Raw genomic sequence first — 25620 nt, forward strand, 5'->3', positions numbered from 1 at the left:
TAGGATTTGATCCATATTTTGCAACTACCCAGATAACATCATGCTAGCGGTCCACCGGCGGCCCGCCAGCTGCACCACTGGCGGTCCACCGGCGGGGAAAGCCGGCGGAACGCCAGAGATTTGGCCGGCTTAAATCCGGCGGTCCGCCGGCGACAACGCCGGCAGACCGCCAGAGTACCGCCAGCGTACCGCCGAAAAAACGCCAGCGTAACGCCGGTGTACCGCCGAAGAAACGCCAGCGTAACGCCGGTGTACCGCCGAAAAAACGCCAGCGTAACGCCGGTGTACCGCCAAAGAAACACCAGCGTACCGCCGAAGAAACGCCAGCGTACCGCCGGTGTACCGCCGAAGAAACGCCAGCGTACCGCCGGTGTACCGCCAAAGAAACGCCAGCGTACCGCCGGTGTACCGCCAAAGAAACGCCAGCGTACCGCCGAAGAAACGCCAGCGTACCGCCAAAGAAACTCCAGCGTACCGCCGGTGTACCGACAGTTTTCCACCAGTAAACCGCCAAAGAAACACCAGAGTACTGCCGGTGTACCGCCAGTGTACCACCGGTGTACCACCAGCAGACCGCCGGAGAAACGCCAGCTTACCACCGGTGTACCGCCAGTGTTCCGCTGACATTCTGTCAGAGAGAGCCGCTGGCTATCCGCAAGCCTAATATCCAGTGTTCTGGCGACCTGCTAGCCCAAATCTGGTATTCCCCCAACAACCTGGTAGGCAAAACCTTGTCTTTGCCAGCCTACTCTTCGCCAGTACTACTAGAACAGAGCTGTTGGTCCACCTGCAGATTTTATTGAATTTCACATGCGGTTTCATATTAAGAAATAATGACTAACACAGTGAAATAAGTTGCTCTCATTTTATTATGCCTATAAATTACAAAGCGAAAAAATGAGTTTCAGCGTTAAATGTTTCAACAGCACTAAAGAAATTCACTCGTCAACTGTTTGTGGTGTAGTCCGAGATTTTCGCCCTCCCTCACGATCAGATGCACCCTTCAGAAATCTCACGACCGCTGCCTGAATGTCAGATGTAGTCGATTGGACAGTTGCTTGATTCCTTCGTACAGCTTCTGTTAATACGAAACATATTACACTTTATAAAAGATTGCATCTACACAAGCAGTAAACTGAAGGCAATAATGAGTCTCACATTATGAAAACAATTGGTTAAACTAAAACTACGTAACTCACCTTGTTTCAGTGATATATTAAATATTACCTTTGCCTTTGACAGTCACCTTCTATTTTATACTGAACACATGCATTACTGTTGCAAATCTTGGTCCATCAATTGGGAAATTGGTATATAGAAAGTGACAATGGACTGGTCAATAAAATCATAGGGTGAAAAAACTTAAAAATCAATGCTGAATGCTGAATTACCGCTGCATCTGAAACAAGACATGTTATGTTAACATATATTTGTAGTAACTTTTTAAATGAGCAGAATTCAATGCAAATTAAAGCAAGAATCCTAGTTAATCGGGTGTTGCATTGAAAACTTGGCTGTTCCACAAGTCAAATGCACAACCCCCTTCACACAACTCAAGTTTCTTTTCACTCACTGCTTACACAAAAATGTACATAAACTCACTCTCAATTATGTTCCTCATATGTAGCTTCGCAAAGGCTGTTTTCCCAGTTGTACCTGTCCAGTTCAGTTTGGTAGCAACTGCATTTGACAATACATCCCCCAGGATTCTTTTGACACACTCCTTCAACGTGTTGCCACCAAGAATTGAGTCTTTTTAACTTCAAACAACAAAAAGAAAGAAAAGTCGATCAGAAACCATTACAGTTATTATTATACAAACAGAAATATTTAAGTTATGTTATTTCATCCCACACCTTGGCTTCTTTTCTGTTTTCTTATCAATATTTTAAGAGAAACTAGCAATGCAGTGCTGCAATGTTCCTTTTTTAGTCCAATCAAAACAAGATTGATAAAACAGCCAACTTTTGTAGGATGCTCCGCAAGGCAAAGGAATTTCTAGCCAAACTCTTGTTACCTAGATGCCTTTATGTCTGTAACTACCTTAGAGTTTTTAATTGTCTCCCAGGAAAAGGAAATTAGCACCTCAGGAAATATTTTTATTTTTAACAGACCACTGACACATTAAAGCCTGACTGGTTTCAATTTTATTATTATAAACTAACATTATACTTTGGAAAATATGTTTTCTGATTACTTTCCTTACATTTTTATTCTGACTTACCAAATATCTTTCCAAAGCCTTGTTTGTTTCAATACAGTCATCCAGGTTAATTAACTCCTCCAAAGATCCCACAGGAATAGTTATTCCTTCAGGTAGAGCAAATTCTACATCTTCCTCTGGTCTTGCTACAGTCATGTCTTTCAGCAGCATATTGTTGACCCTGACTTGCTGCTTTAGTTCTTTAACGTCCGATTTAAGTTCAGTTAACAGCCTCAATATGGTACGGTTTGTTGCTGTAACGAAAAGTCAATTTGTAATGAGTACATCAACCATTAAAAATATGAGTGGAGTATATATGCTATAGAACATAAAATGTGTTTGATTCTTTGAAGGATCATAAAACACACACTATATATTACAGTACCTCTAATGAAGGCACTTTGCAGAAAGTTAGAAACATAAGGTACTATATTACTTCATCAGTTTGGGAATAAAGATGTTCGTCACTACACCGCTACATGTACAGGGTTATCATCCATAAAAACATTATAAATATATATATATATATATAATATATATATATATAATATATATATATATATAATATTACATGATATCTTTAGAGCATTGATTGGGTAAACCATATAGGCTATTTTTACACATCAATAGCATATATTCCATTATGCATGAGATGACATCTGTGTGACTGCCATGCAAACATGTTCCGCAGACTGCTTGTTATAGAACGCCTTTTGTTTTAGTTATTTATTATAAAAACAATGTACATACCATTGATGGCAAGGTTACTTTCTGTACAATATCCTGATGAAGGTGTTTCTGCAAAACCAGAAGAAGTTGCATAGGAAGAATTCAAAGAAGGCTGGGAGTCATTTGGGGATGACGCTGATAGCAATGCTCGGCGTGAAGGAGTCGACAAAACAGATGACGTTGATGGTGGTAAAGGTGGACTGGGAGCAGCGACTAGATTATCATTATCGCTGTCCTCATCAGCATCTTCATCCGAAGAAAGATATTTTCTGTTCACCCTAGGGGAAAAGCAAAGTTTATGAAAACCTATCATTGGTCGACTCTCAGATTCAACTTGGACCAGGAGTTGTATCAATATTCAATAATACATCTTAAAGTTGATTTATGAAATAAAAGTCAATTGAAATTTAAGTCTGTCTGTAGCAGTGCACACTTCATGTAACTTAAATAAATCATTGACATGTAAGGCATAAATTATTCATCAACTCACAATTCTGCCATTCTATCCAACTAAAAACATTCTGGAACATATCCTTTGAAACGCCTATCCCTATCAGAAATGAGAGCAACACACAACTGTGAAGTACTGTATGTCCAGAGCATTCTGTCTGTTAACTTAATAGTCTGCTGTATTGGCCCCAGGTTTATGGCACCCTCCATGATAAAAAGTTTCTGGAGATTGCACAATCAATCTGTCACAGTCGTAAAAATTACCTAGTTTTACCAGTTATTCTGCACCATATGACCTTTTTCCTTGTATCTGGATTTTTGTGTTATCACTGTTTGGCAAAGAATACTGTAGCCATGTAAGAATATGTTATCACACCTTGTTAACACAATAAAAAACCTCACTGTGTCAAGAAGTTGTTGACCTACACAGGGTACTTTGTCAAGTCTGGGTCATTTATAGGTATTGTTTTACAGCATAGGAAAAACGGATTCCGTATCTGAATTCCATTGAAATAAATTATACACACCTCTTTCGTCTTTTATTTGTTGTTTCAGCATCTGACTGCAAGTCTGATGTGTCCTCAGCCCGTATCATCTGCATGCGAGCCTTATCGTATGAATCTGTATAAAACAGGAAAGAACATTAATAATTCCTTTAATTTGCTTCAGCTTTGATATGGAAACATGTTAAAGGTAGTCTTTACAGGCTCCAAATTGTTGCATGCTATAACTGCTAGAAGTTTCAAAAGTACTTTTCTGTAGGTCTTTACTCTCCAAATTGTTTTTAGACATTCTACATGAACACACTGAATGTCCCAGTGAGGTAATATTCCTCCTTGGTGGGAGTAAAAACAGTTTAGGAATTAAACCAAGGGTGACCATATTTAAATAGCTAGCAAATTGATTAACTACCGCACATGTAGTACCTTTAAAATAAACTGATTTATTTTAAATTTCAGATAATTAAAACAACAATTAAGTAACACCATGTTAGATCAATAATGACAGCAACACATCTCACAATTAATTTAATTCTAATGTCAGTTTTGTCACAAGCTGTTCGAGAGATGTCCATTAGCTTCAAATATGGCTCCTGGAATCCAAAAAGTGTGGACCATTTGCAGATGGTGCATGTATTTTAGTATGTGAATTATCATAAATAAATAAATAAATATGTATATGTATGTATGTGTGTATATATATATATGTAAATTATATATATATATATATATATATATATATATATATATATATACTTTGTTATGTATGGGTATTGTATTCCAAGGATGCATTATTTGCACTCAAATGTTAAAAAGGGAATAAAGTTTGATTTGATTAAGAAAAGTAGAAAACCATTCCCATCTTCCCCTCTTTTATTGTGTGTATGTATGTACAATTTAAAGATACAGTCTCTCTGTTTGGGGTTCGTACCTGTTCAACTTCCCCCACCAGCCTGGAAAAGTTGTTCCCACATTGCATGGGTAATTCATAAGCCTGGAACGACATCTTAAGGAAATTTAAGAACTTTTAAGCAATTTTTCTTGTTTTTAAATTGACCTCATAACTGCAATTTGTTCCCCCAACTCACTGGCTTCTAACTTAGTTCCTGAAAATCCTGATCTGGAAAATTAGATAAATTGTGATAAAATCTGCAAAATTTGCTGATTTTCCTAAACTATAGTCTCAGCTGGAGTTAAGAGAAAGCCAGTGCTGTATATTCAACACATTGCTGCAGAAATAAATGTTTTTTTAACTGTACTTACCAGTTCTTGACAATATCCTAATAGCATGAGTCGTCCAGTTGGCGCCTGGGGTTTCCTCCATCCTTACAGATTTCTGGAACCTTAATGTTGACTTATATGGTGGCCAGTAGCAATTACTGTCATCTATACACCAGCTTATTGGTACCATGCTGACTCCATCTTCCTCAGTAAAAACAACAACAGCATACTTTGGTGTTTCCATACTGCAAATTAAAGTTAACAGTAAATAAGTTCACAACTACATATTGTGCAGGAGAGGAATGGCTATCTGTTGCTCTTTTTGGCGCAAAAGTACATACTTGTTAACAATGTCTGTGACTGCAACAACGTGCAACTGGTCAGACAAATTGGACACAGTATAAATCCCTAATATACATGAGTCCAATGGATATGTGAAAAATGAATCTTCACTCATAAATTTCCGAGCTAGAATATAGTCAACATCATTGCTGCGATATATGTTTTGTACTACAACTATGTGTCGAGACTGTTGACTGTCAATTTGTACACAATTGTCCGCTTCGTTAAGTTTTATCGTGTAATCTTCCATGTGGAGCTCTTTATACTGAAAACATGGCCATCGATTAATAACTGGCAGGGGACCATCATTATGCGGTTTCTGGAGCCTATCATTCTCTTCAACTTTTTTGGGCTCATATGTTTGCTCTGACAATCGACGGATAACTTGCTGCAGTGGTGATGTGGGCTTGCGGATTAGTCTTTTTAAGGATTTCAGAAAATTCTCAAATGGAAATCCTGAAAAATTGTCGAGGGATCCATGTTGCTTAACATCACTGGCTAGATGTGATAAACAATGAACATTGTATGTCAACATGCTCTTGCCATACACAGAACCAAAATGTTGCACAAATAGGACTATCAATTGATGGGCATAATCACAATGTGACACGGACAGAGACGGACTTATCAGAATAAAGATTCCAACAAAAAGTAGTAGAAAATTTTTGTATAGAGTACTTCGTAAGCTGCTGTGCAGGATAACTGGACCTGTATACAAAAGGAACTGCCTAAACTCTGTTGCTTTCCACCGTAAGTATTCCCTCATAGACCTGGGCTTTCGAGCAAATTCACAAGGAATAAATGACCTCAGGGATATTAATGAAGTTGACATGCCATCTATAACACGTGGTCCTAATCTTGTTTTCAATGGACCCTTCATCCACAGCATAATGAGTTTTCTTGTTACACCCAAGCAAACAAGATGCATGTAGTCTTGTGGAAAACACGATACCATCCCTATGCCGAGTCTTAACAATGGAGTTGGACCATGATGGTGATTGATATCTAACATATTTTCAAATGAATGATCAGTACGCTGTGCAGCATCGGTATCTGGAAATGTTACTTTTTCTAAATACACTCCACGTGTGACACATTTGTCACATCCACTGTAACCACTGTGGCCCTTTATATTTTTTATTAAAGCACGTGCTGGTGCATCACACACAAAAGATCTGACTTTGAAATGATATTTATTATCATTATATGTAATTCCTTCATGATTCAAATGTATTGCTTCCTCCACAAAGGCATTGAGGAAATCAAGGTTACGCGGCTTATGTTGTCCATAGAACAAACCTATCACAAAAGGCTTTCGTAAGGGGCAATTAGCAATCATTCCTAAAATTGGCCAAAACTGATCATTTGAACTTTTAAACAGAGGAAGCCCATCAACATTTATTTGAAGCTCTAAGGAAGAATAAACATCAAAATCCACTCTTTTTAGAATTGCTAAGATGCCTTCTTCAATTCCAAAATGATAGTAAGAACCACCAGATACTAAAGTGTAAATATAATTCAATTTAGTGTGCAGTAGCGTTCTGGGGTCCTTCGGTAACTGTGGGTGTTGTTTTCTGAGTATTTCCAAGAGTTCAGTTAGAGATGAATGAGTTATTCCGTTTTGACTAGCCCAATTAGACAGGTCTAATTGTAAGGTATCTTCTGGAGTGTCACTGAAAGCAACATCAGTATCCGATGATGAGTTAGGGATTTCTCTAAAATCTTCATGTTCACCAAAATTGCACCTTTCACCATCTATGTGTAAATTATCCTGTATATCTGGAGATGTACTCCTTTCACTGTTATTTTCAGATGAAGGAGCATTAGGTAGATCATCCTTTGGATAATAAGCGAGAATAGTATTACTACTTGGAATTCTTTCACTATTAACTTCAACTGTGTCATCATGCAGCTCAAAGTTGTTGTAATCATTATTGCATGTTTCTTGTAAAATAGTGTTGACATGCCCATCAACCTCATTTTGTATTTTCCTTCGTTTAGTTCGCCCAGGGATTTCAGAAAGGTCCATTTTTTCTGTTAATATACTGCAAAAGAAAACACCCAAAAACAACAACTTACCTTTATTCTGTATTCATTACTTACAATGACAATCGCCACTTCAATTGAATTTAATGTCAATTCCATTTCATTTCCAATTCCTACAGTGCCCCTATAAGGTCAAATCTACATCATCAAATGCAGACAAATCATGTAATTTGTAAAGTTACTTTGTCTGCAGAGCTTTTTAAAGAGAATAATAACTGGTAATTACCCTCCGCTTTCTCAAACTTGTATCTACTTTCATTGCCATTAAATTCACCTGGGAATACAAGAGGGGCAAATCGAACCTAAACTACCTCCACTAACTGTGCTTTCAATGATTTATTGCCAAGGAATTTTAAACAGTTCCCCACAACACTGTAAACTTTTAACCCTTTAAAGTAACTTTCCATAGAGTTAAATAGTGGCATGCAGTATAGACACAGAATAGGGGCAGTTCAGCTTTTGGGCAAATGAACTTCACTTTAACCGAGGATCACTTCAATATAGGAGGTTATTTTCTTGGAATTCATGCACAGAATGATTCACCAGAAACTGAGCACATGGAATAGACCCAATGCAATGATTGCAAATTGACAGTAACCAAGAAAAAAGCAACAAGAGGAGATAAGGCAGCCACCATTTTTTAGTAGACTAGAGAGTAGAGGCGCTAGATATGGAATATTTTTCATCATCATGTTGCATGGTTGGTATCACTATACTCCACAGGAAGTAAACATTGAACTTTAATGCCGATGATCTATTGTTCTCCAAAAAGCTTAATTTTTCACATAACATTTGAAGCCTAAGCACTAAACATTAAATCCCCAAAAAATTATCCACCAACCCATTCCTGATAAAAACAACCATACATATTCCCTAATAAAGTTTTATCATTTGAGTCTTTACCCTTTTTAACTAGGCCTACCTAGGGGCCTATATACAAATTAAACAGTACATTATTTCTCAAAAGTTATGGATGACCTGGATTTTTCAATACTGTAAGTTGTAACATACCAAATGATTTAAAATTAGGCCTAGCCTAGTAGTAGTATTTAGGAATATGATATTTAAAAATAGGAGGATTCCTTCCATAGTCATCTAGGCTACTATTATTTACAGTATTAACCTAGATAGCAGTTTTCTTCTGATACAGTCGGCAAACAGATTTTTCGGCATAACATTGTGTAACCTAGCTATTATATTATACAAGCAAGATCATTAGTTTACCTTTATGTGTGATCGTTATTGCGTAAAACTTAGGCTTAGCCTAACATAATGAAAACCTACAAATGTAGGCTAGGTGTAATTTATACACCGCGAAAGGCTTCTCATTAACTTATAGCGATACATTCTAGCCTAACGCTAGATTACGTCTAAGTTTATTTAAAAAAATAGTCACTTCAAATACTTGCGAAATCAATTATGTACAACTGTCAACCCTTAATAAGAAAAAAAGGTACATACCTCTTAAGCAAATTTGTATCAGGTAGGATTTTCAAAAGAATAGATCAGGATATCCGACGTCGAAAGAATTGTAACGCACTACGAAAGCGACCACTTTTCAAACTAGCTGCTATATCTGAAGACACTGAGCATTGCGGTTTAGCGATTGGATGCCAGTTATACTAGACTCGTTCGATCAGTGAAAAATGTTTTCTGAACTGTTTTCTCTCAACTACGCTAAATTGTTGAATAATAAATACTTCTTTGGATAGTTGAAATTTATTAAAGTATTTGGAAATCGCTTGTTACGTTTAATATTGCTAAATATTTATTTCAGAATTTGAATTTGTTGAAAAGATTATTCTGTAAGTGTTCCTGTGGTTAGGGTATTACCCGCCCATTTTTCCAAATGCTTGCCAACATTTCTTCATGCGGTACCCGTCAGACTCGTTCGATCAGTGTTTTATTTTATTTTTTCCCCTTCAAATATATGTAGTGTATGATAATATATATTACATTGGATGGTAAGCAAAAAAAATTTAACTACTTTTGTTAGCTCAATTTTTAATTACCTTAAAGCAATTGGAGAATATAGGTTTTATAGCAAAACTATTATTTTGTTTGTGCTAGTGTGGTAAGGTAATTTCCCGCCAATTCTGCACAAAAGCTATCCAATATTTCCTTCCGGCGGTACTGCTGTCGGCATTCCGCTGGACTTACAAGCCAGCTGTAATATCTATCGGTCCGTTAGCGGACCACCAGCGGTTGCCTAATTACGTATTAGCCCAGCCGCACCTAAACCTGTCCTATATAGTACACAAAATCCAAGTATTCTTAATTTTCTCTCCACAGGAACAAATATATACAAAAAGAACAAGTAAAATAGTTTAATAGAAACTCATCTTTAACTAAACTTTCATATAGAAACGTAAGATTTGGACAGCCTGACCCGACGGTCAATGTGTATGTGTGCTTGTGTAAATTGCTTAATGACTTTCATAACATTCAATTTTTGGGAAATTTTCTACGTCGTTACGCTGTCGGTCTGCTGTCGGAATTCTGCTAGGTTTATCCAAGCAACAATGTCTATCGGTCCGATGGCGGACCTCCAGCGCGTAACCGCCGGCTTTTTTACGACGTCGATACGCTGTTGGTCCGCTGTCGGCATTACGCTGGGTTTTTCCAAGCAGTAATGTCTATCGGTCCGATGGCGGACCTCCAGCGCGTAACCGCCGGCTTTTTTACGACGTCGATACGCTGTTGGTCCGCTGTCGGCATTACGCTGGGTTTTTCCAAGCAGTAATGTCTATCGGTCCGATAGCGGACCTCCAGCGTTTTACCGCCAGCGTTTTTACGCTAGCGGACCGCCAGTGTGATGCGTACTGGGTATATAATTGACGGTTATAATTGGCGGTTTTCCGTGCATTATGATGAATCTAATGTTAACACGACAGTGGTGTCTTTCAGTTGGTTAGCTGTTTTCTCTCAGTAATTCTTGTAAAGATTCTCTAAGTGAAGTTAAAGCAAGGACACACCTATACCATGCCACTGCGTCGTTCGTGCAGTTCTGTCCTTGAGTATAACAAGATCAATATATGTTTCCGTGATCTGCACTCACATTCATATTTGTCGATTTTCTGCCCACAAAGAAATATTTTGAATCTCCTCTCAACGAAAGTATTACCGTATTGCTATCAGATTGGACCCTCTCTTAGGAATGTTCTGTTCCGTAGGTTGTGACTATTTGAGATATTATTCACGAATTAATCGTATCTGAAATCCCCCAGCCACTCAACTGTTAACATTTCAAACTCGCTTGGTCTTTGCACTTTTTAATAATAACCCTTGGAAAACCAAACTAAATATTTTGAAAACATGCAACTCCGTTAATTTCTCACGTTTCACCAATTCCCTTTGCGGTTAATCATTTGCTCAATACATCCTTGCCAGTCCCAAAGTCCCATGTCCAGGTGATCAAAGATATAAGGACGTGCCGCTGTTCTTGTGATCGTTTTCATCTCCCCCCCCCCCCCCCCTCCACCGACCAACAACACAGTCTTCCCCGCACGTACTACCAATACCTACTATCACTGTTTTACTTCAATTTTCAAGTATAAGATAAGACGCGTATAGACTAATGTAGAAGTTTGCTCGCAGACAAAGGTGAATGACGATTCGCACCGATAGTCTACGATTCCTGTGGAGAATTAACAGTTGACTAGTGGCGTTCACTTAATCAATCATCTCGTGAAACTGTACGTCAAATATATAAAAAAAATAGTATCTTCGTACGTGATCTCTGAAATTCTCCGAAGTCATTTTAAAGACAAAGCTAAATAATTATATAAAATAATAAGGATAAAGAAGGTCTCGTAATTTCTGTTCCTCTATACATTTGTTGATATCAGTTGAGTGTTTGAAGCTTCTAATTGGGTAAAGTGGTATCGAGAGTAAACGGAGTTTATAGACTTGAAGCGTGGTAAAAGTTTGAAGAGGAAATGACAATTTATTAGGAGAGGACAAAAGTGGTTATGATAGTCATTATTATTTGCTTTCTCTTACCAATGAACTTCCTGCACATGTCAAACCCCTAAGATTTTTCATAATTCGTGATCTCCATGGAGATTAAAGAAGTTGAGTGTCAATGAACTGGGAGACATATCCTCACGTACCCCAAAATACATCCATTTACACACATGTATGCAATATTACCACACACCAGTGTTTATTGATACTGTCAAAAAGTTACGTGAAAGTCTTTGTGAATTTCATTTATGTTTTCTGTCCGAAACATGGTTGTAGATGGAATAAACACATGCGCATACCAAACTAAAAGCAATGTTGTCTAGACGAAGATGATTACGGACACATATGGAAATATTAGTCTTATGCACCCTCGCGCTATAATTTTGAACTATAATTTGAGCATAGCTTGTTATAAGTGGATCTCGATTTTATTTATATATTATTATATTCTATTATATTGTGATGGAGTTTATTCTCTCTTTTTGATTTGATTTGATTTATTTTGTTTTTTCACGTGCAAATATACAAGGTGAAAGGAAGTCTTCTATAAAGCATACAATAGCTTAACAATGTAGAAGACTCCCTGTCATTTATTTTTATAAACTGAAAAGAGATAAAGTGTTTTCTTTGTGTGCTTGTGTGTGTGGTTCTTTCTCTGTTTCTGGGAATTAGTACACATGGCAGCGGGAACGTGGCTCTCTTTGTCTACCGTATATACCATTTATATAACAAAACAAAAAATGAAACATCAGTTAGCTGCCGCGGGTGACATCAGATGGTATTAATAACTGTTTATATATTGACATACATGGGGAACGTTTTGACAGAAAGCCGGTTGGTTTATATGGGAATCATAGCCCGCAGTCTAACTTGAAAAATTAATTGGCTTACACACTAAACTGGTCACTTTCCAATGCCGCAGTAGAGCATAGATAGAATTTTTGAACTGGCATGTCCTTCCACCATATGAGAAGCTGTTGGATTGGGCTATCATAGCACGTTCAAGTTTTGCCACCATGCCCGTTTAGATGTTGAGCTAGAAGAGCTCAAAGTTTATCATAGTGCTCCCCGACCCAACTGCCAGCTCTCGCTGCGAAATCTTGGATAATCCAAGATTTTCTAAAATGCCTTAAATTACCTCAAAAACCACCTCCAAACTCCTTGTATGTATATAAGCTATCCATTGTCTGTATGTAAGTTATCCATCATTCCAACTTTAAAAATGTGTTAAAGGGGATAAAGGGGAGGGTGATGTTGCTCCGATGTAGTGATGACAAAGCCCGGGCGACAATTGATTCGACTAATTGACGCATTGAGCCCTCCCCACCCGTGAGGGAAATTATAAAAGAATAAGAAAGAATAATAATTTGGAGTGTTATAAGTTGCCCACTAACAGCAACCTGGGTATCAAACACTGTTATTTTTCGACTAGGCTTTTCCTCACGTAGGCCTATTGTATAACAGTCCTCATATGTTGAGTTTATACCAGAATCTTGTTTGATACTGCCATTGTTTTGTTCTATTTCTATAGTGGTTCTTGAATGTAGTCTCTTTTTGAAGAATTTTCACTGGTGGGGCAAAGGTCCATGCATTCACGTGTTAACCCCCCCCCCCCTCCCCTCATTCCTACCAATTTGGAACATATAAGCACACAAATCCATGCGCATCTTTAGTGTGTGCACTTGTGAAAATATCCTAGGAATTCTTATAGTTTCCAAACTTGCTGCATGAGCGACGGCCAGTTGATATAGAGTCAAGTTTACAGAAATTCAAGTGTTCATGTCGATAGTGTATTGAGTGAGAAAATGGGATATTTTGAACTTAATTTTTTCTTTAGCGTCATAGCGCCACTACTTGTTTGTACACATCATATAAGCATACTTCCACTTACCATAAACGAATTGAGCGCAAAAAGCAAGACCATTAACAATGTTACGAAACTCACAGGCATCAACTCAGGTCAATCAAATTGTCATGTAAGTCAATTAATCAATCAAACTGGAGCCTTTGTCTGCAATCTGTGAAAAGTGGGTTAAGATCGACTGAGAGATATCATTTTGGAGCTGAAAGACAGGGAGAAAACATAAACAAGAATAGGAGTGAAAAAGATCGTAACATTTTTTTACGATGATGACACTAACTATCGTGATTTAGTGGCCTTGGAAGCGAACGATTAAGTGTGTAAATCAATAGAGAAATTAATTGTGGTGCGACACCTAAAAGATGAAAGTAAGACTTCGGGCTAATTCCCATTCCCATGTAATAGCAACGAGCCTTCTGTCAGAACTTTCCCTGCATGTCCATAAAATTGTATTACTTTGTTATTCTGTTAGTATTGCCAACATTGGCAAGTTTATTCATTAAAAAGTTGCAATCAGGTTCATGATACCAAATGCTCAATTTTGTTCAGACATTCGTGATGTTTAATGTTCTAATCAATGTAAAATCTCTTGAAGACGATATGATCAAAAAGGTTTGTCATGAAGAGTTTTTGTTGTTGTGTTCAGTTAAATATATTTATCACGACATTTCCCCCTTAAATCGAAGCTTCTCTTTGTTTCACTTGCTACATTCACAGGTAAAATTATGAAAGACTGAACCTAAACAAAAACATTCTGCATATTAATTTATGTAGATTAACTCTCCGCTACACATCCCTCACCATATCTGATTTTCCAACAACGTTTCAATACTGGTTCCTTATATCTATGGGTGGTCACATCCCTTACAACTTTATTCCTTGGAAAGTATCAACCATCTAATAAGAGGTAAAATTTCCTTTCGATAACTGATTTTTGATACTGAGAAGGATTGATATAAAGTCCTGAAACAATCCTACTAACCCAAATGTAGAAATGGCACAGTGTAAAGGAAGAAGCTTGTATTTCTGTGGTAAAGTTTATCATTTTTCTATGGAATTGGAAACATGTTTTTCTGAAAGAAAATATTGATAGTTCATGTTGCGTGAGATGGGTATTAGGTCTATTTCTCCGTAGATAAAAACATAAAGGAGACATGGGATATGAATAGACAAATAAGCCTAGGAGTGATGTATTTGGATATTTGGCATATATGGTGATATCATATAGCTCTGTTTATATGAACTTCGTATATTAAAGATGAATACTTGCAAGATGGTAGTAAATACTTGTTAAACTTTGAATGTAATAGATCATGATTAGATATCCTAGCATATTTGGAGCAGTTTCGGTAATATCACCATGTGAATACATTATTGTAGCTACTTTCAGATAACCAGCTTGCGATATTTGAGTAGTTGATATAGCACAAATTATTTGAATACAATCTAAGTTATTTGCTGCACTATATGAAGAGTTAGGTAAACAACAAACTACACTAACGGCTTCTACCAGCAATAACTACATCATGGTCTTTCATTTCACTTTTTACAAATTTGTAGTTGAGGTTCGTGAAATACAATGCATGATTAACAATTACCATGTAGGTTTACGGGACTGGATATAAAGTTGTCCTGAACTTCAAATGATGCTCACACTCACCAAACCGCATTCCACATATGTTATAAAACACACTCCACGTTTTCGCATGAGCCACAGCTGTAAATGAATTGAAAAAGAAAGAAAGAACATTCTGTAACTCCCCGTTTTTTGTTTGTTAGGTCAAATTTTACGTGCCGAGGGAATTGAAAAAATTAGTGAAAGTGGGTTCAGGAATGGCAAGTGCAAACTTGGTTGGTGGTGTATATTGTCTTCTCTCTGAGGGATTGCATTTTTCTATAGATATCTTCAATATATTTGGCACAAGGCATGACGAAAGTACCACTACTATGCAGTTTATAAAAATGGTTGCAAATGTCAATGCACTATCTATGTGGGGTCCAGGGGCTTCGCCCCTTGATGCTTCACATAATGGTGGACTTTAGAGTCTGTTATCCAATTAGCCGAAAGTTTCACCATGTAAAATTACATTAACATTGTTCAAAGTATTGGATATGATTAGCCTAATACTGATTTGTTGAAGTTGTACCTAGTTAACAGTTTTTAGTTGACAGTTTTTTCTGTAACACAACCGATCACATTTAAAGAATTGAAAGGCAAAATCGAGTGAATAAGGGTCAGAAACATTTTGCTCGATTTCTGTTCCTATACAAATGTTGCGTACAATTTGGTGGTATGTATTTCTTTTCGATAGGGTGACTCTATGTCTGCTACTGGCGTAGATAAGTTTCAAAAGTTTGGGACAATGGTCTTAGATAAACCATTATGCCTGTGAAATATAATTTTAGTCATAATGGGAATGAGATATTCCAATTTCCCCTGAAACTTTGTGTGAGGTATACGTTGTTCTCCAATCTTTTCCCCCTCTCTCTCTTCTATCTTTTCTAGCTCCACCTCTCTCTATTTCTCTCTCTCTTCTCCTTTTGGGAGGGTCGATAGCACTAACCCCCCCCCCCCGGCTATGCGTGGGTGGTGGGACAGGTGTCGTTGCTGTTGGAATAATTGGGGTGAAGAAACGTTCGGCTCTTCGTCAGGTATAATGGTTGGCATGGGTGCTGGATCTCTCCTTGGTATAATAGAAGGTGGAGTTGGTGGTGTTGCTACTTTTAACGGTTCTAGGACAATGCTCCTATATGGTCCTTTTCACATTCCGAGATAGTTAGGTCTATTCAGACGTTACGACTTTGTGACCATGTCATTCTACTTGTAGAAGCGTTTCTGCATCCCCGTTGTCATGCCATTATATCTGGTATAAATCTCACAGATAATAAAATAAAAGTGATAAGAAACGCCTATAAACACGTGGTGTCGTCGAAGTATGGTTAGACTATGTCCAAAGGAAGAGAATGGTGTACACTGTAGGGAAATTTAACCCGGTGGTAGACGTTTGTAGTTAACTCCTTTTGTAGCTTTTCACCATTGTAATTATGGTATATAGAACCTGTATCCACATATAATTGTGTGTTTCAATATCGGGTGCATGGCTTCATGACGTTAGTTTGAACATATTACATCGCTTTACATTACAACTATACTGCAGTGTTGTAGCATTTTATAGCTTCATACTCAGCAACATTTTAACTGGAAACTGCTCGTCTATTGTATCAATTTTCATACCGTGCTTAGAACAGTGCTATGCACAAGATTTCAAATGTGAGGGGCGGCACCATAACCTTTCTCTTTTATGTGTGACCGACAATACATTATGGAAATTTCCATCACTCGCAACCGCATTGGCTGCATAGGTGCCGTAGCAACAAAATGAGACTCCAAAGGTAAATTGAACTGCCTTATGAACTCTCGTGCTACGTGCACCTGTGTATGTCAATGTGATGTGAAAGGTGCTGGAAATTTCCATCATGTATTTGTCGGTTACAAGTACAAAGATAAAATTTAGTCTCCGTGGTACACACCAGTACTTCAAAATAATTCGTGGAGCAGCGAAGACATACGACATTCATTGCAAAGAAAATTTGAGAATAAGTTAGTAGTTGAGTACTTGGTAATCAGAATTAGTTAGTTTACGAGGCACAAATGAATTATATTTATCAATGATTCATTATCTTTTCAGTAAGCTTTGTTAGATTAAGCTTTGTTAAATATTCAGGCAAGGTTGCCGTCCAAAATCCACAGGTTCTTCAAAAGCAAAGTGTACGCAATATTCGCATGAAGGAAGGTTATAGTCTATTGGTCATACATCGACCATTTGCTCCAAAAGCTTACCTTTTTGATTATTCTCATACTTTCCATTGACGCAGTTCAAACAATGTCACAAGTTAGCGCTAAATTCTGAGTTATTATGGAACAAATAATATTTAGGAATCAAGGATTTTGACAGAACTGATCAGTTGGATAATAGTTTCACTTCATTTCAGGTTCACATACTGACCATTAGAAGCTGAGAGTTACAATGTGACATACTTCATTATTGTATGTTGTACTGAGGAAGAGTCCCTCTCATCTTACTGCTTCTTCTGCAATGTTTGATGGACGAGAGAATGTGCTACTTTATTGATAAGAAAAAAAAGTCATTAATAAGTCGGAATTTCCGACTGTCGCCCTCAATTTTTTCTAGGCCTATTCATATATTCCCGTGATTGTGAATGACCTAAAAATTGAAAAATTTCGGCAAAATTGACCTTTAATCAGCCATATTTACCACGTTTTCCTTGCCACTTTGAAAAATTGTATCTCGCGATTCCTATACTCCACCATACAAAACTTCGTAGGATTTTGAATACTCCATTACCTAATAGAACTACCGGCATTGGCGTAGGAGCTCAATTTGATATGGGGGGCTGTAACGACTTGCCCGAAAAATATAACCAAAATTTTTCGCGCGCTCGGCGCGTGTCCACAAGTTAATGTTCATTTCATATCGGCATGCATCGATTTTTCCATCTTGTTAATGGTAATAATAATCAGTTTAACCATTGAAAAACACATTGAAAATTATCTTTCTTTCAGTAGGTGCACGAAAATTTATCAGCATATTGCCCAAATTTTCACACAAATATTTGGTTGTGGGGGGGGGGGGCTAATAGGTTTGTGAAGTGAGTGGCAGTGAGTACAAATGTATCGAAATAAGTTCGGATCAAAAGTGCAGTCGCGAAAGATGGGGTGTCTGACTGACGCTAACCGTACCGTTGACTACAATGCAGCAGTCGGAACTTTCTGGCTTCAAAACCTATCCAGTTGGATTTTCAGCCACTACACCCCCCCCCCAATCATCAGGCCTTAGATACGTCCCTGGTCGTAGTCCGGCCATTCGTGGGGTGTCTGTCAAATGACTCAATTGAAACTGTTAATTGGTCGGACTGGTAAGTGATACACCCTAAGTGTCATGCAAATAAAATGTCTATTCGGTTAGTGGTTCATATCTAGTATGTACACCACAGAGTAGGTTTTATGTTATTGAATCGTATTACTTTGTTATACTGTTAGTAATGCTGACATCTGCGCGATGATTCATAAATATGTTGCAATGAGGTTTCTGAATGCTCAACTTTGTTCATACATACATGATCTGGGCGTGGTGGAGGGGTCGCACTATATATCAATTCATCTCTTAAATACAAATCTCGTTCAGATTTGAGTACATTTGTAGAAGGCGTATTTGAGTCGACTTTTATAGAACTACAGGCTTCTCATTCGCCAATCATCATAGCGGTTATTTATTGGCCCCCCCCCCCCCCGGTGTTAGCGAAACTGTGCTTGACATGTTCTCTACTTTATTTATTTCATTGAATCGAGAAGACAGGAGTTGTTTCTTAATGGGCGATTTTAACTGTAATCTCTTAATTACATCGGAAAACATCGGTAATCAGTTTATCAACCTTGTACACTCTCACTCTTTTCGTCCACTCCACAATTTGCCTTCTAGGATAACGTCACACTCTGCTACACTTCTTGATGTAATTTTTACGAATAGTCCATCACTGTCATCTACCTCGGGCATAATTTGTGACGACATTTCGGATCATTTCCCTGTTTTTACTATTGTTGACATTGACAATGTTAAAACTAGTATTCCGTCAATTACTTTAAGGAGGCACGTTAATCCAGCAACTATACGGTTACTTCGGTCTGCTATTGAAAACCAAACTTGGCAAGATGTCTTTTATGGCAATGATGTAAACGTTGCATTTGATCAGTTTAATAAAATATTTAGTAAGCATTTAAACAACTGTCTTCCGTATGTTCCTAGTACAAAGAAGGGTATTAGTGACAAGAATGACTGGATGACTCCTGCCATCCTTAATTCTTGCCGTACAAAGAATCGTCTATATAAAAAAAATCTCCGTAACCGTACTGCAAACAACTTGAACGACTACAAACGTTTTCGTAATCGTCTTACGTCTGTTATCAGGCTGGCCAAAAAGTCTTACTACACCAATATGTTTAATAATAACAACCAGGATGCGAAAAGTATGTGGCGGTCAATAAATACCCTTTTACATGGTCGACAAGCTAATCGCAATCCTGAACAGATTAATTATCAGGGGGTCAGTTTTTCTAATCCATTGGATATTGGTAACATTTTTAATGATTATTTTACTACTATTGGTCCAGCCACTCAACATAAGATTCCTAATGTTAATTCTCACTACAAAATGTACCTGCAAGCACCAGTCATTGACTATTCATTATTCCTGCAACAAGAGATGAGGTCCTTAAAGTACTTCTATCACTCAAGCCATCCGCTGCTGGTTTTGATGGTGTTTCTGCTATTATTGTAAAACATGTTGCCCATTCATTATGTATTCCACTCACATATCTTTGTAATCTCTCTTTTGAGCTTGGTGTTGTCCCCACATCTTTAAAAATAGCTCGAGTTGTTCCTGTCTTTAAGGCCGGTGAAAAGGAATCCGTGAATAATTATAGACCCATTTCAGTTCTCCCATGTTTCTCCAAGGTAATCGAAAAAATAATGTTCTCACGGTTATATAACTTTATTGCTAAGCATAATTTACTGTATAACTATCAATTTGGTTTCCTTCCTGGCCGCTCAACTACACATGCTATTTTACATTTTACTTGTAAAGTTATGGAAGCTTTCGAAAATAATCAGTATGCTTCTGGTATATTTCTGGATCTGTCGAAGGCGTTTGATACCCTTGACCATAACATTTTACTTGAAAAACTTAGTCATTATGGAATCCGGGGAACTGTACTTCAGTGGTTCAAAAGCTATCTTGCTGATCGTCACCAGTTTGTTGTTATTAATAATATAAATTCTGTTTCTAAGCCAATTAAGTGTGGTGTTCCTCAAGGGTCCATACTTGGTCCATTGTTGTTTATAATTTATGTTAATGACCTCTATAGAGCCAGCAAAAAATTTCATATAATCTCTTATGCTGATGATACCAACCTGTTCTTTTCCAGTAATGACATTAATTTTCTATTGGATACTATACAGAATGAGTTTACATATATATTTATGATTGGTTTTGTGCAAATAAATTGTCACTAAATGTTAAGAAAACTACCTCTATTGTGTTTAGTACACCTTCAAAGCACTTAAATCCTAACATTAATAGTATCAGACTTTGCGGTGTTGATGTTATGCTGTCTAAGACTACTAAATTTCTTGGGGTTTATATAGATAATCATCTTTCTTGGAATAATCCTATTCAGAATATTTGTATGAAAGTGTCTAAAGGCGCTGGAGTTCTTAATAGACTTCGCCAAATCGTTCCCAGAAGCACATTGGTCACTTTGTATAATACACTCATACTTCCCTATCTTACATATTGTAATGTTATTTGGGGCAGTACCCATGCCTCTAGAATTCAACCCCTTTACTTACTTCAAAAGAGAGCCATTCGTTATATTTGTAATGCGGATTACCTCCAGCATACAGCACCCCTGTTTACTACTCTTAACGCTCTTAGTATCTATGATATAAATCGTTACTATGTTGGTATTTTTATTTTCAATTGGTTACATGATAATGCTCCGTCGACTTTTCGCAACTATTTTCAGTTACGTGACAATCCTTATCCCAACCGTGCGCCAAATCAATTGACTGTTCCTTACTTTAGACTTAGGTCTGCACAACTTGGTATTCGTTATGTCGGCGTAAAACTTTGGAATTCCCTCCATACTACTATTACTGGTTGTAAAACTCTGAACACCTTCAAAAAACGTCTTAAAGAGTATCTTATATCAAACTATCATTGATTTTGTATTTTCCTTTCTTTGCCATCTTTGTTCTGTTTTCTCTGTATACTTAAGCTTTCTTTCTATGTTTTATTTGTAAAGGGGTGTCAACGTAAATAAGCTCTGCAGAGCTTCTTGTTGGCACTCCTCAATCTCTTGTTCTCTTGTACATTTACCCACGTCTATTGTAATAATTGCATACTTTAATGCGAGAGATTGAAATAAAGTCTTATGAATTGAATTGAATTGAATTGAATCTTTAATCTTCTTAATCATGAGAAATCTCACTCATGAAGACGATATTATCATGAGAGCGATGTAAAGTTGTTAGTTGTTGTTATGTTCAGTTATTATATATTTATCACTACATTTTCCCTCATAAAGAGAATCTTCTCTTTGTTCCACTTGCTACAATCACGGGTAATATAATGAAAGAATGAACCCATACAGAAACATCCTGCATATTAATTTAGGGGGATTAAATCACCGCTACCCATCCCTCGCAATATCTGATTTTCCCACAACGTTTCAAAACTGTTTATTATATCTGGACTGCGAAATTAAAGAGAAAATGCAGAAAGCGGAAGGAAACACGAACAATCACCATTAGGTGGTCACATCCCTTACAACTTTATTCCATGGAAAATATCAGAAATATCTAAGTGAAAACATTTCCTTTCGATAACTGATTTGTGCTACTGATTAGGATTGTTATAAATTCCCGAAACGATTACACAGATCCAAATTTGGAAATAGCATAGTATAAAGAAAAAAGCTAGTATACTGTGGTAAATTGTATCAATTTTCTATGGAATTAGAAGACTGACTTTGTGGGTTTTTTCCCGAAAGACAGTATTGATAGTTCTTGTTGCGTGAGATATTAGATCTCTTTCTCTGTATATAATAAACATAAAAAGAGACATGAGATATGAATAGACAAATTAGCCTATGAAGCCTGCATTTGAATATGTGTCACGTATGGTAATATCACATTGCTCTGTTTATATATACTTTGTATATTAAAGATGAATACTTGCAGGCTGGTAGTAAACACTTGTTGAACTTTGCATGTGATGGATCAGGATTATAAGACATCCTAGCATACTTGGAGCAGTTTTGTTAATTGTACATTACGAAAACATGATTGTAGATGCTTTCAGATAACCACTAAGTGTGATATTTGTGTAGTTGTTACAGCAAAAATGATTTGCATATCTAAATGATATACGCTATTGCTGCAACATATGCAGAGTTAGGTAAAAAAAACTGCATTAATGGCTTTATACCAGCAATAACTATATCTTGGTCTTTCATTTCACTTTGTACATAATTGTATAGTTAAGGTTCGTGAAACACAATGCATAATCAACTAATACTTTTAGGTTTACGGGACTGGATATAAAGTTGTCCTGATCAACTTCAAAAGATGCTTAGACTCATCAAACCACATTCTGCATAAATTACAAAACACACTCTACGAAATGTATCACTACTAAGCAGTCAACCGATTCACACAGAGATTTCCGTAACTACTGTAAATCTACTGGATCGTGCTGATAAATATGATAGGATGTGTGTAATCCGAACAAATGCATCAAACTGGATTTGCTGGGGTAACACAAATCCTCAGTTCTTACTGTAATCCTAATAGCACATGCTACTGATTTTCAGCACGATCCAATTTTTACTGTGGAACAAAACTTTAAGATTTACAGTAGTTACTGTGTTCTCTGTGTGCACCGGGTAAGGGAGTTTATAAAAATGGTTGTCAGGCCTGTAGCACTAGCGATCAGTGGATTTCTTGCTGAAACTACAACGGAAATCATTGGTAATGAGGCAATCGCGTAGCCTAATTTCATTTTAGGGAGGTGGGAGGTGGCGGATACAATTCATTGACCTGTCAAGGAGAACGCTTTTGCTATCTGCGCGGGGTCCAGGGGCCCATGGTAGGGTCCAGGGCTTCGCCTTTGGAAGCTACACGAAATGATGGACTTTAGAGGCTTTTATCCAATTGACCGAGATTTTAACCATATAACATGTTAATAATCAATACTGGATATGATGAGCCTAATAATATATTGATTTGTTGGGCAGAAAATATTCAAGTAGGTAATGACTCACTCAAAATTGAAGCTAATTCTACGATGACCCATCTTACCCCCCCCCCCTTCTCTCTCTTCTCTCTCTTCTCTCTATTCTCTCCCTGGTATTCTCTCTTACTTCTCTCTTTTTTTGGTCTATCCTCTTACGCGTTTGTAGTGGGGCAGGTGTATTTGCTGGTGGAGTAATGAGGTATAGTAACGCTAGGCTCTGTGCCCGGTAAAATGTTGATAAATACATTTGCCATACGATATTTTGCTCTTCAGTGTGTTTCCGCTTACCTGTGTACTTTAATAATGGGCGGGCACTTTGTTTTATGAGTGACCTATTCTTTGGATGATCTATTTTGTTATGAAAGACTTCCATGGGCATCCTCTGGAACCTTCGTGGCCATTTGTAAACCTTGACAAATTTTGATAGTACTTAGGAACAGCTCCAGTCTGGTTGGTATGTGTGAATGGGACACTTGTCTTGGCTGCGTAATGACTAAATGGGGGAATGGTGGATTTCGCCACACTTACTGTGTAGGCCCTTCATGCATTATTGAGTCATGGCTGTATCTTGCAGTACATCATTAATTTGCTTTCATGCGTATTAATGAAGGAGTGGGGTTATATGTCACCAGAACCACAGCAAGATGATCCTCCTCAAAAGGTATTGAAATCAAGGAACACAAGTTACTAACCAATGAAAGACAAATTTGCTATAGAATGGTCACCTGCAGCTTCTTCAAATTTGGTTTGTCCAAAATAACCTTTAAAGTTTTTCAACGTGAGGCATTGGTGCTTCGGTGGAATTCTATAAGAATTTAATGTTTTGCAGCTGTTGTATCCAATAGAATTTTTTTTATTTTGACACTGCATAAGAGTGAAGTTTAATAGTTTGCTTTTAGGGTTTGTTTCTTAAAGGTCATCAGTATTGCCTCAAATACCATAGAAAATCAAATAAGGGTCAGCAGTGCTAGAATTTTAATATCGATCTGTACATAAGATAGATAGATAGAAACTTAATTGTCCATTTCAGAAAACAGACAACGGAAGTTATTTCCCGTTGACAGTAAACATAAAACAGTAGTGAATACAAACGCAATCATACAATAAACAAACTATAAGTGAACAACTACGAAATAAACTAAATAAGTAGAACCAGAACAGTAACAGAGGCAGCACAGGGGGCTGCAAGTGACAGATCACACACTGTGGCCAAATCGCTTTGCACGCGAGTTAAACACGTGTATTGCCTCAGGTAAGAAAGAATTACGGAACCTGGACGTTTTAGTATTGGGCACCTGTAATCGTATCCCGAATCTGTTGAACATGATAAGACTATATGAAAAGGGTGTGTGTGATCTTCTTTTATATTATTTAGTTTCTTCATCAGACTCTCTTCATATATGGATGAGAGTGACGGAAGGCTTGAACCAGTGCAACGTTCAGCTTACTTCCGAACACGTTCCAGCTCTGCCCTGTACTTCTTCGGCATACTGCCAAAGAAACATATAATACTAGACGTTATGACACTTTGGATGATTGACTGGTAGAATAATTTCATGATGGTATAATTAACTCTGCATTGTTTTAATTTTCTAATGAAATAAGTCGTTGGCAGGCTTTACCCTTAACAGCTTTTGTGTGAACATTCCAATTAAGTTTATTATCAATATACGTTCCCAGGTACTTGTAGCGTTCTACCCTCTCAACTACTTTGCCATCAATTATGACATGATCATTGACAATATTGCCTTTCCTAAAATCAAACACTAGTTCCTTACTTTTATTTATATTTAACATCAGACTGTTACTTTTACACCGAGCAACAAATTTCTTTACTTCACTAACAAAGGCAAAGCTGTCATTATTAGAAAGAATACCAGTCAGCACGGTATCATCAGCATATTTGATAATATTGCATTGGTCCCTCGATATTTTGCAATCATTTGTGTACAAGCAGAACAGCACTGGTGATAGCACACATCCTTGGGGGGGGGGGGCACCCGTACTAATGACACACTGGTCAGATTTGAAATCACCCATTCTAACCATCTGAGGTCTACAACGCATATAATTGATGACCCAGAGAACGATGTTATAGTTCACTTGCATGTCTAAAAGTTTTTGTACTAATATATTGGGCTTAATAGTGTTAAATGCACTCGAGAAGTCAATGAAGGTTGACCTCACAGACGTTTTGGGTTGGTCTAAGTGCTTCAAGACCCCATGCAGGTAAACAAGTATTGCGCCATCTACACCTCTTTTGCTTTGGTAGGCAAACTGATTTTCATCTATAACAACACCTTTTTCAGCTAGAAGAAGTTTTAGTACCACCCTTTCCAGACATTTCATGATATTTGACGTGAGTGATATCGGACGGTAGTCATTTAAACATGAGACCACTTTTGTTTAGGAACCGGGGTTATAATGTA

General features: G+C 37.4%; 2 protein-coding genes across 2 annotated transcripts in view; one reads left to right on the top strand and one right to left on the bottom strand.

Annotated features, from left to right (window-relative positions):
• LOC139967889 (uncharacterized) overlaps window positions 1-25620 on the top strand; it is a 130775-nt gene that overhangs the window by 72349 nt on the left and 32806 nt on the right. The gene's annotated exons all lie outside the window — the stretch shown is intronic.
• LOC139967891 (uncharacterized) lies at window positions 371-10315 on the bottom strand. Its single transcript, XM_071972083.1, has 7 exons — window positions 8953-10315; window positions 5146-5348; window positions 3910-4003; window positions 2954-3210; window positions 2225-2457; window positions 1603-1760; window positions 371-1078 (listed from the first exon to the last, which is right to left on the bottom strand). Exons 2-6 carry the CDS (start codon window positions 5345-5347, stop codon window positions 1605-1607), a joined length of 942 nt encoding a protein of 313 aa, XP_071828184.1. The 5' UTR covers window position 5348; window positions 8953-10315; the 3' UTR covers window positions 371-1078; window positions 1603-1604.

The sequence above is a fragment of the Apostichopus japonicus genome, chromosome 5 (assembly GCF_037975245.1).
Source record: "Apostichopus japonicus isolate 1M-3 chromosome 5, ASM3797524v1, whole genome shotgun sequence".
In the NCBI taxonomy this organism is placed as follows: domain Eukaryota; kingdom Metazoa; phylum Echinodermata; class Holothuroidea; order Aspidochirotida; family Stichopodidae; genus Apostichopus; species Apostichopus japonicus.

What these genes read in the sequence shown, in the direction of transcription:
- LOC139967891 (XM_071972083.1), bottom strand. Translation starts at nt 5,347, where the DNA reads ATGGAAACACCAAAGTATGCTGTTGTTGTTTTTACTGAGGAAGATGGA. An exon ending in ACAAATAAAAGACGAAAGAG is followed by an intron (nt 3,211 to 3,909) that starts GTGTGTATAATT and finishes CTTTTCCCCTAG; the next exon opens with GGTGAACAGAAAATATCTTT. An exon ending in AAGTAACCTTGCCATCAATG is followed by an intron (nt 2,458 to 2,953) that starts GTATGTACATTG and finishes TTTTCGTTACAG; the next exon opens with CAACAAACCGTACCATATTG.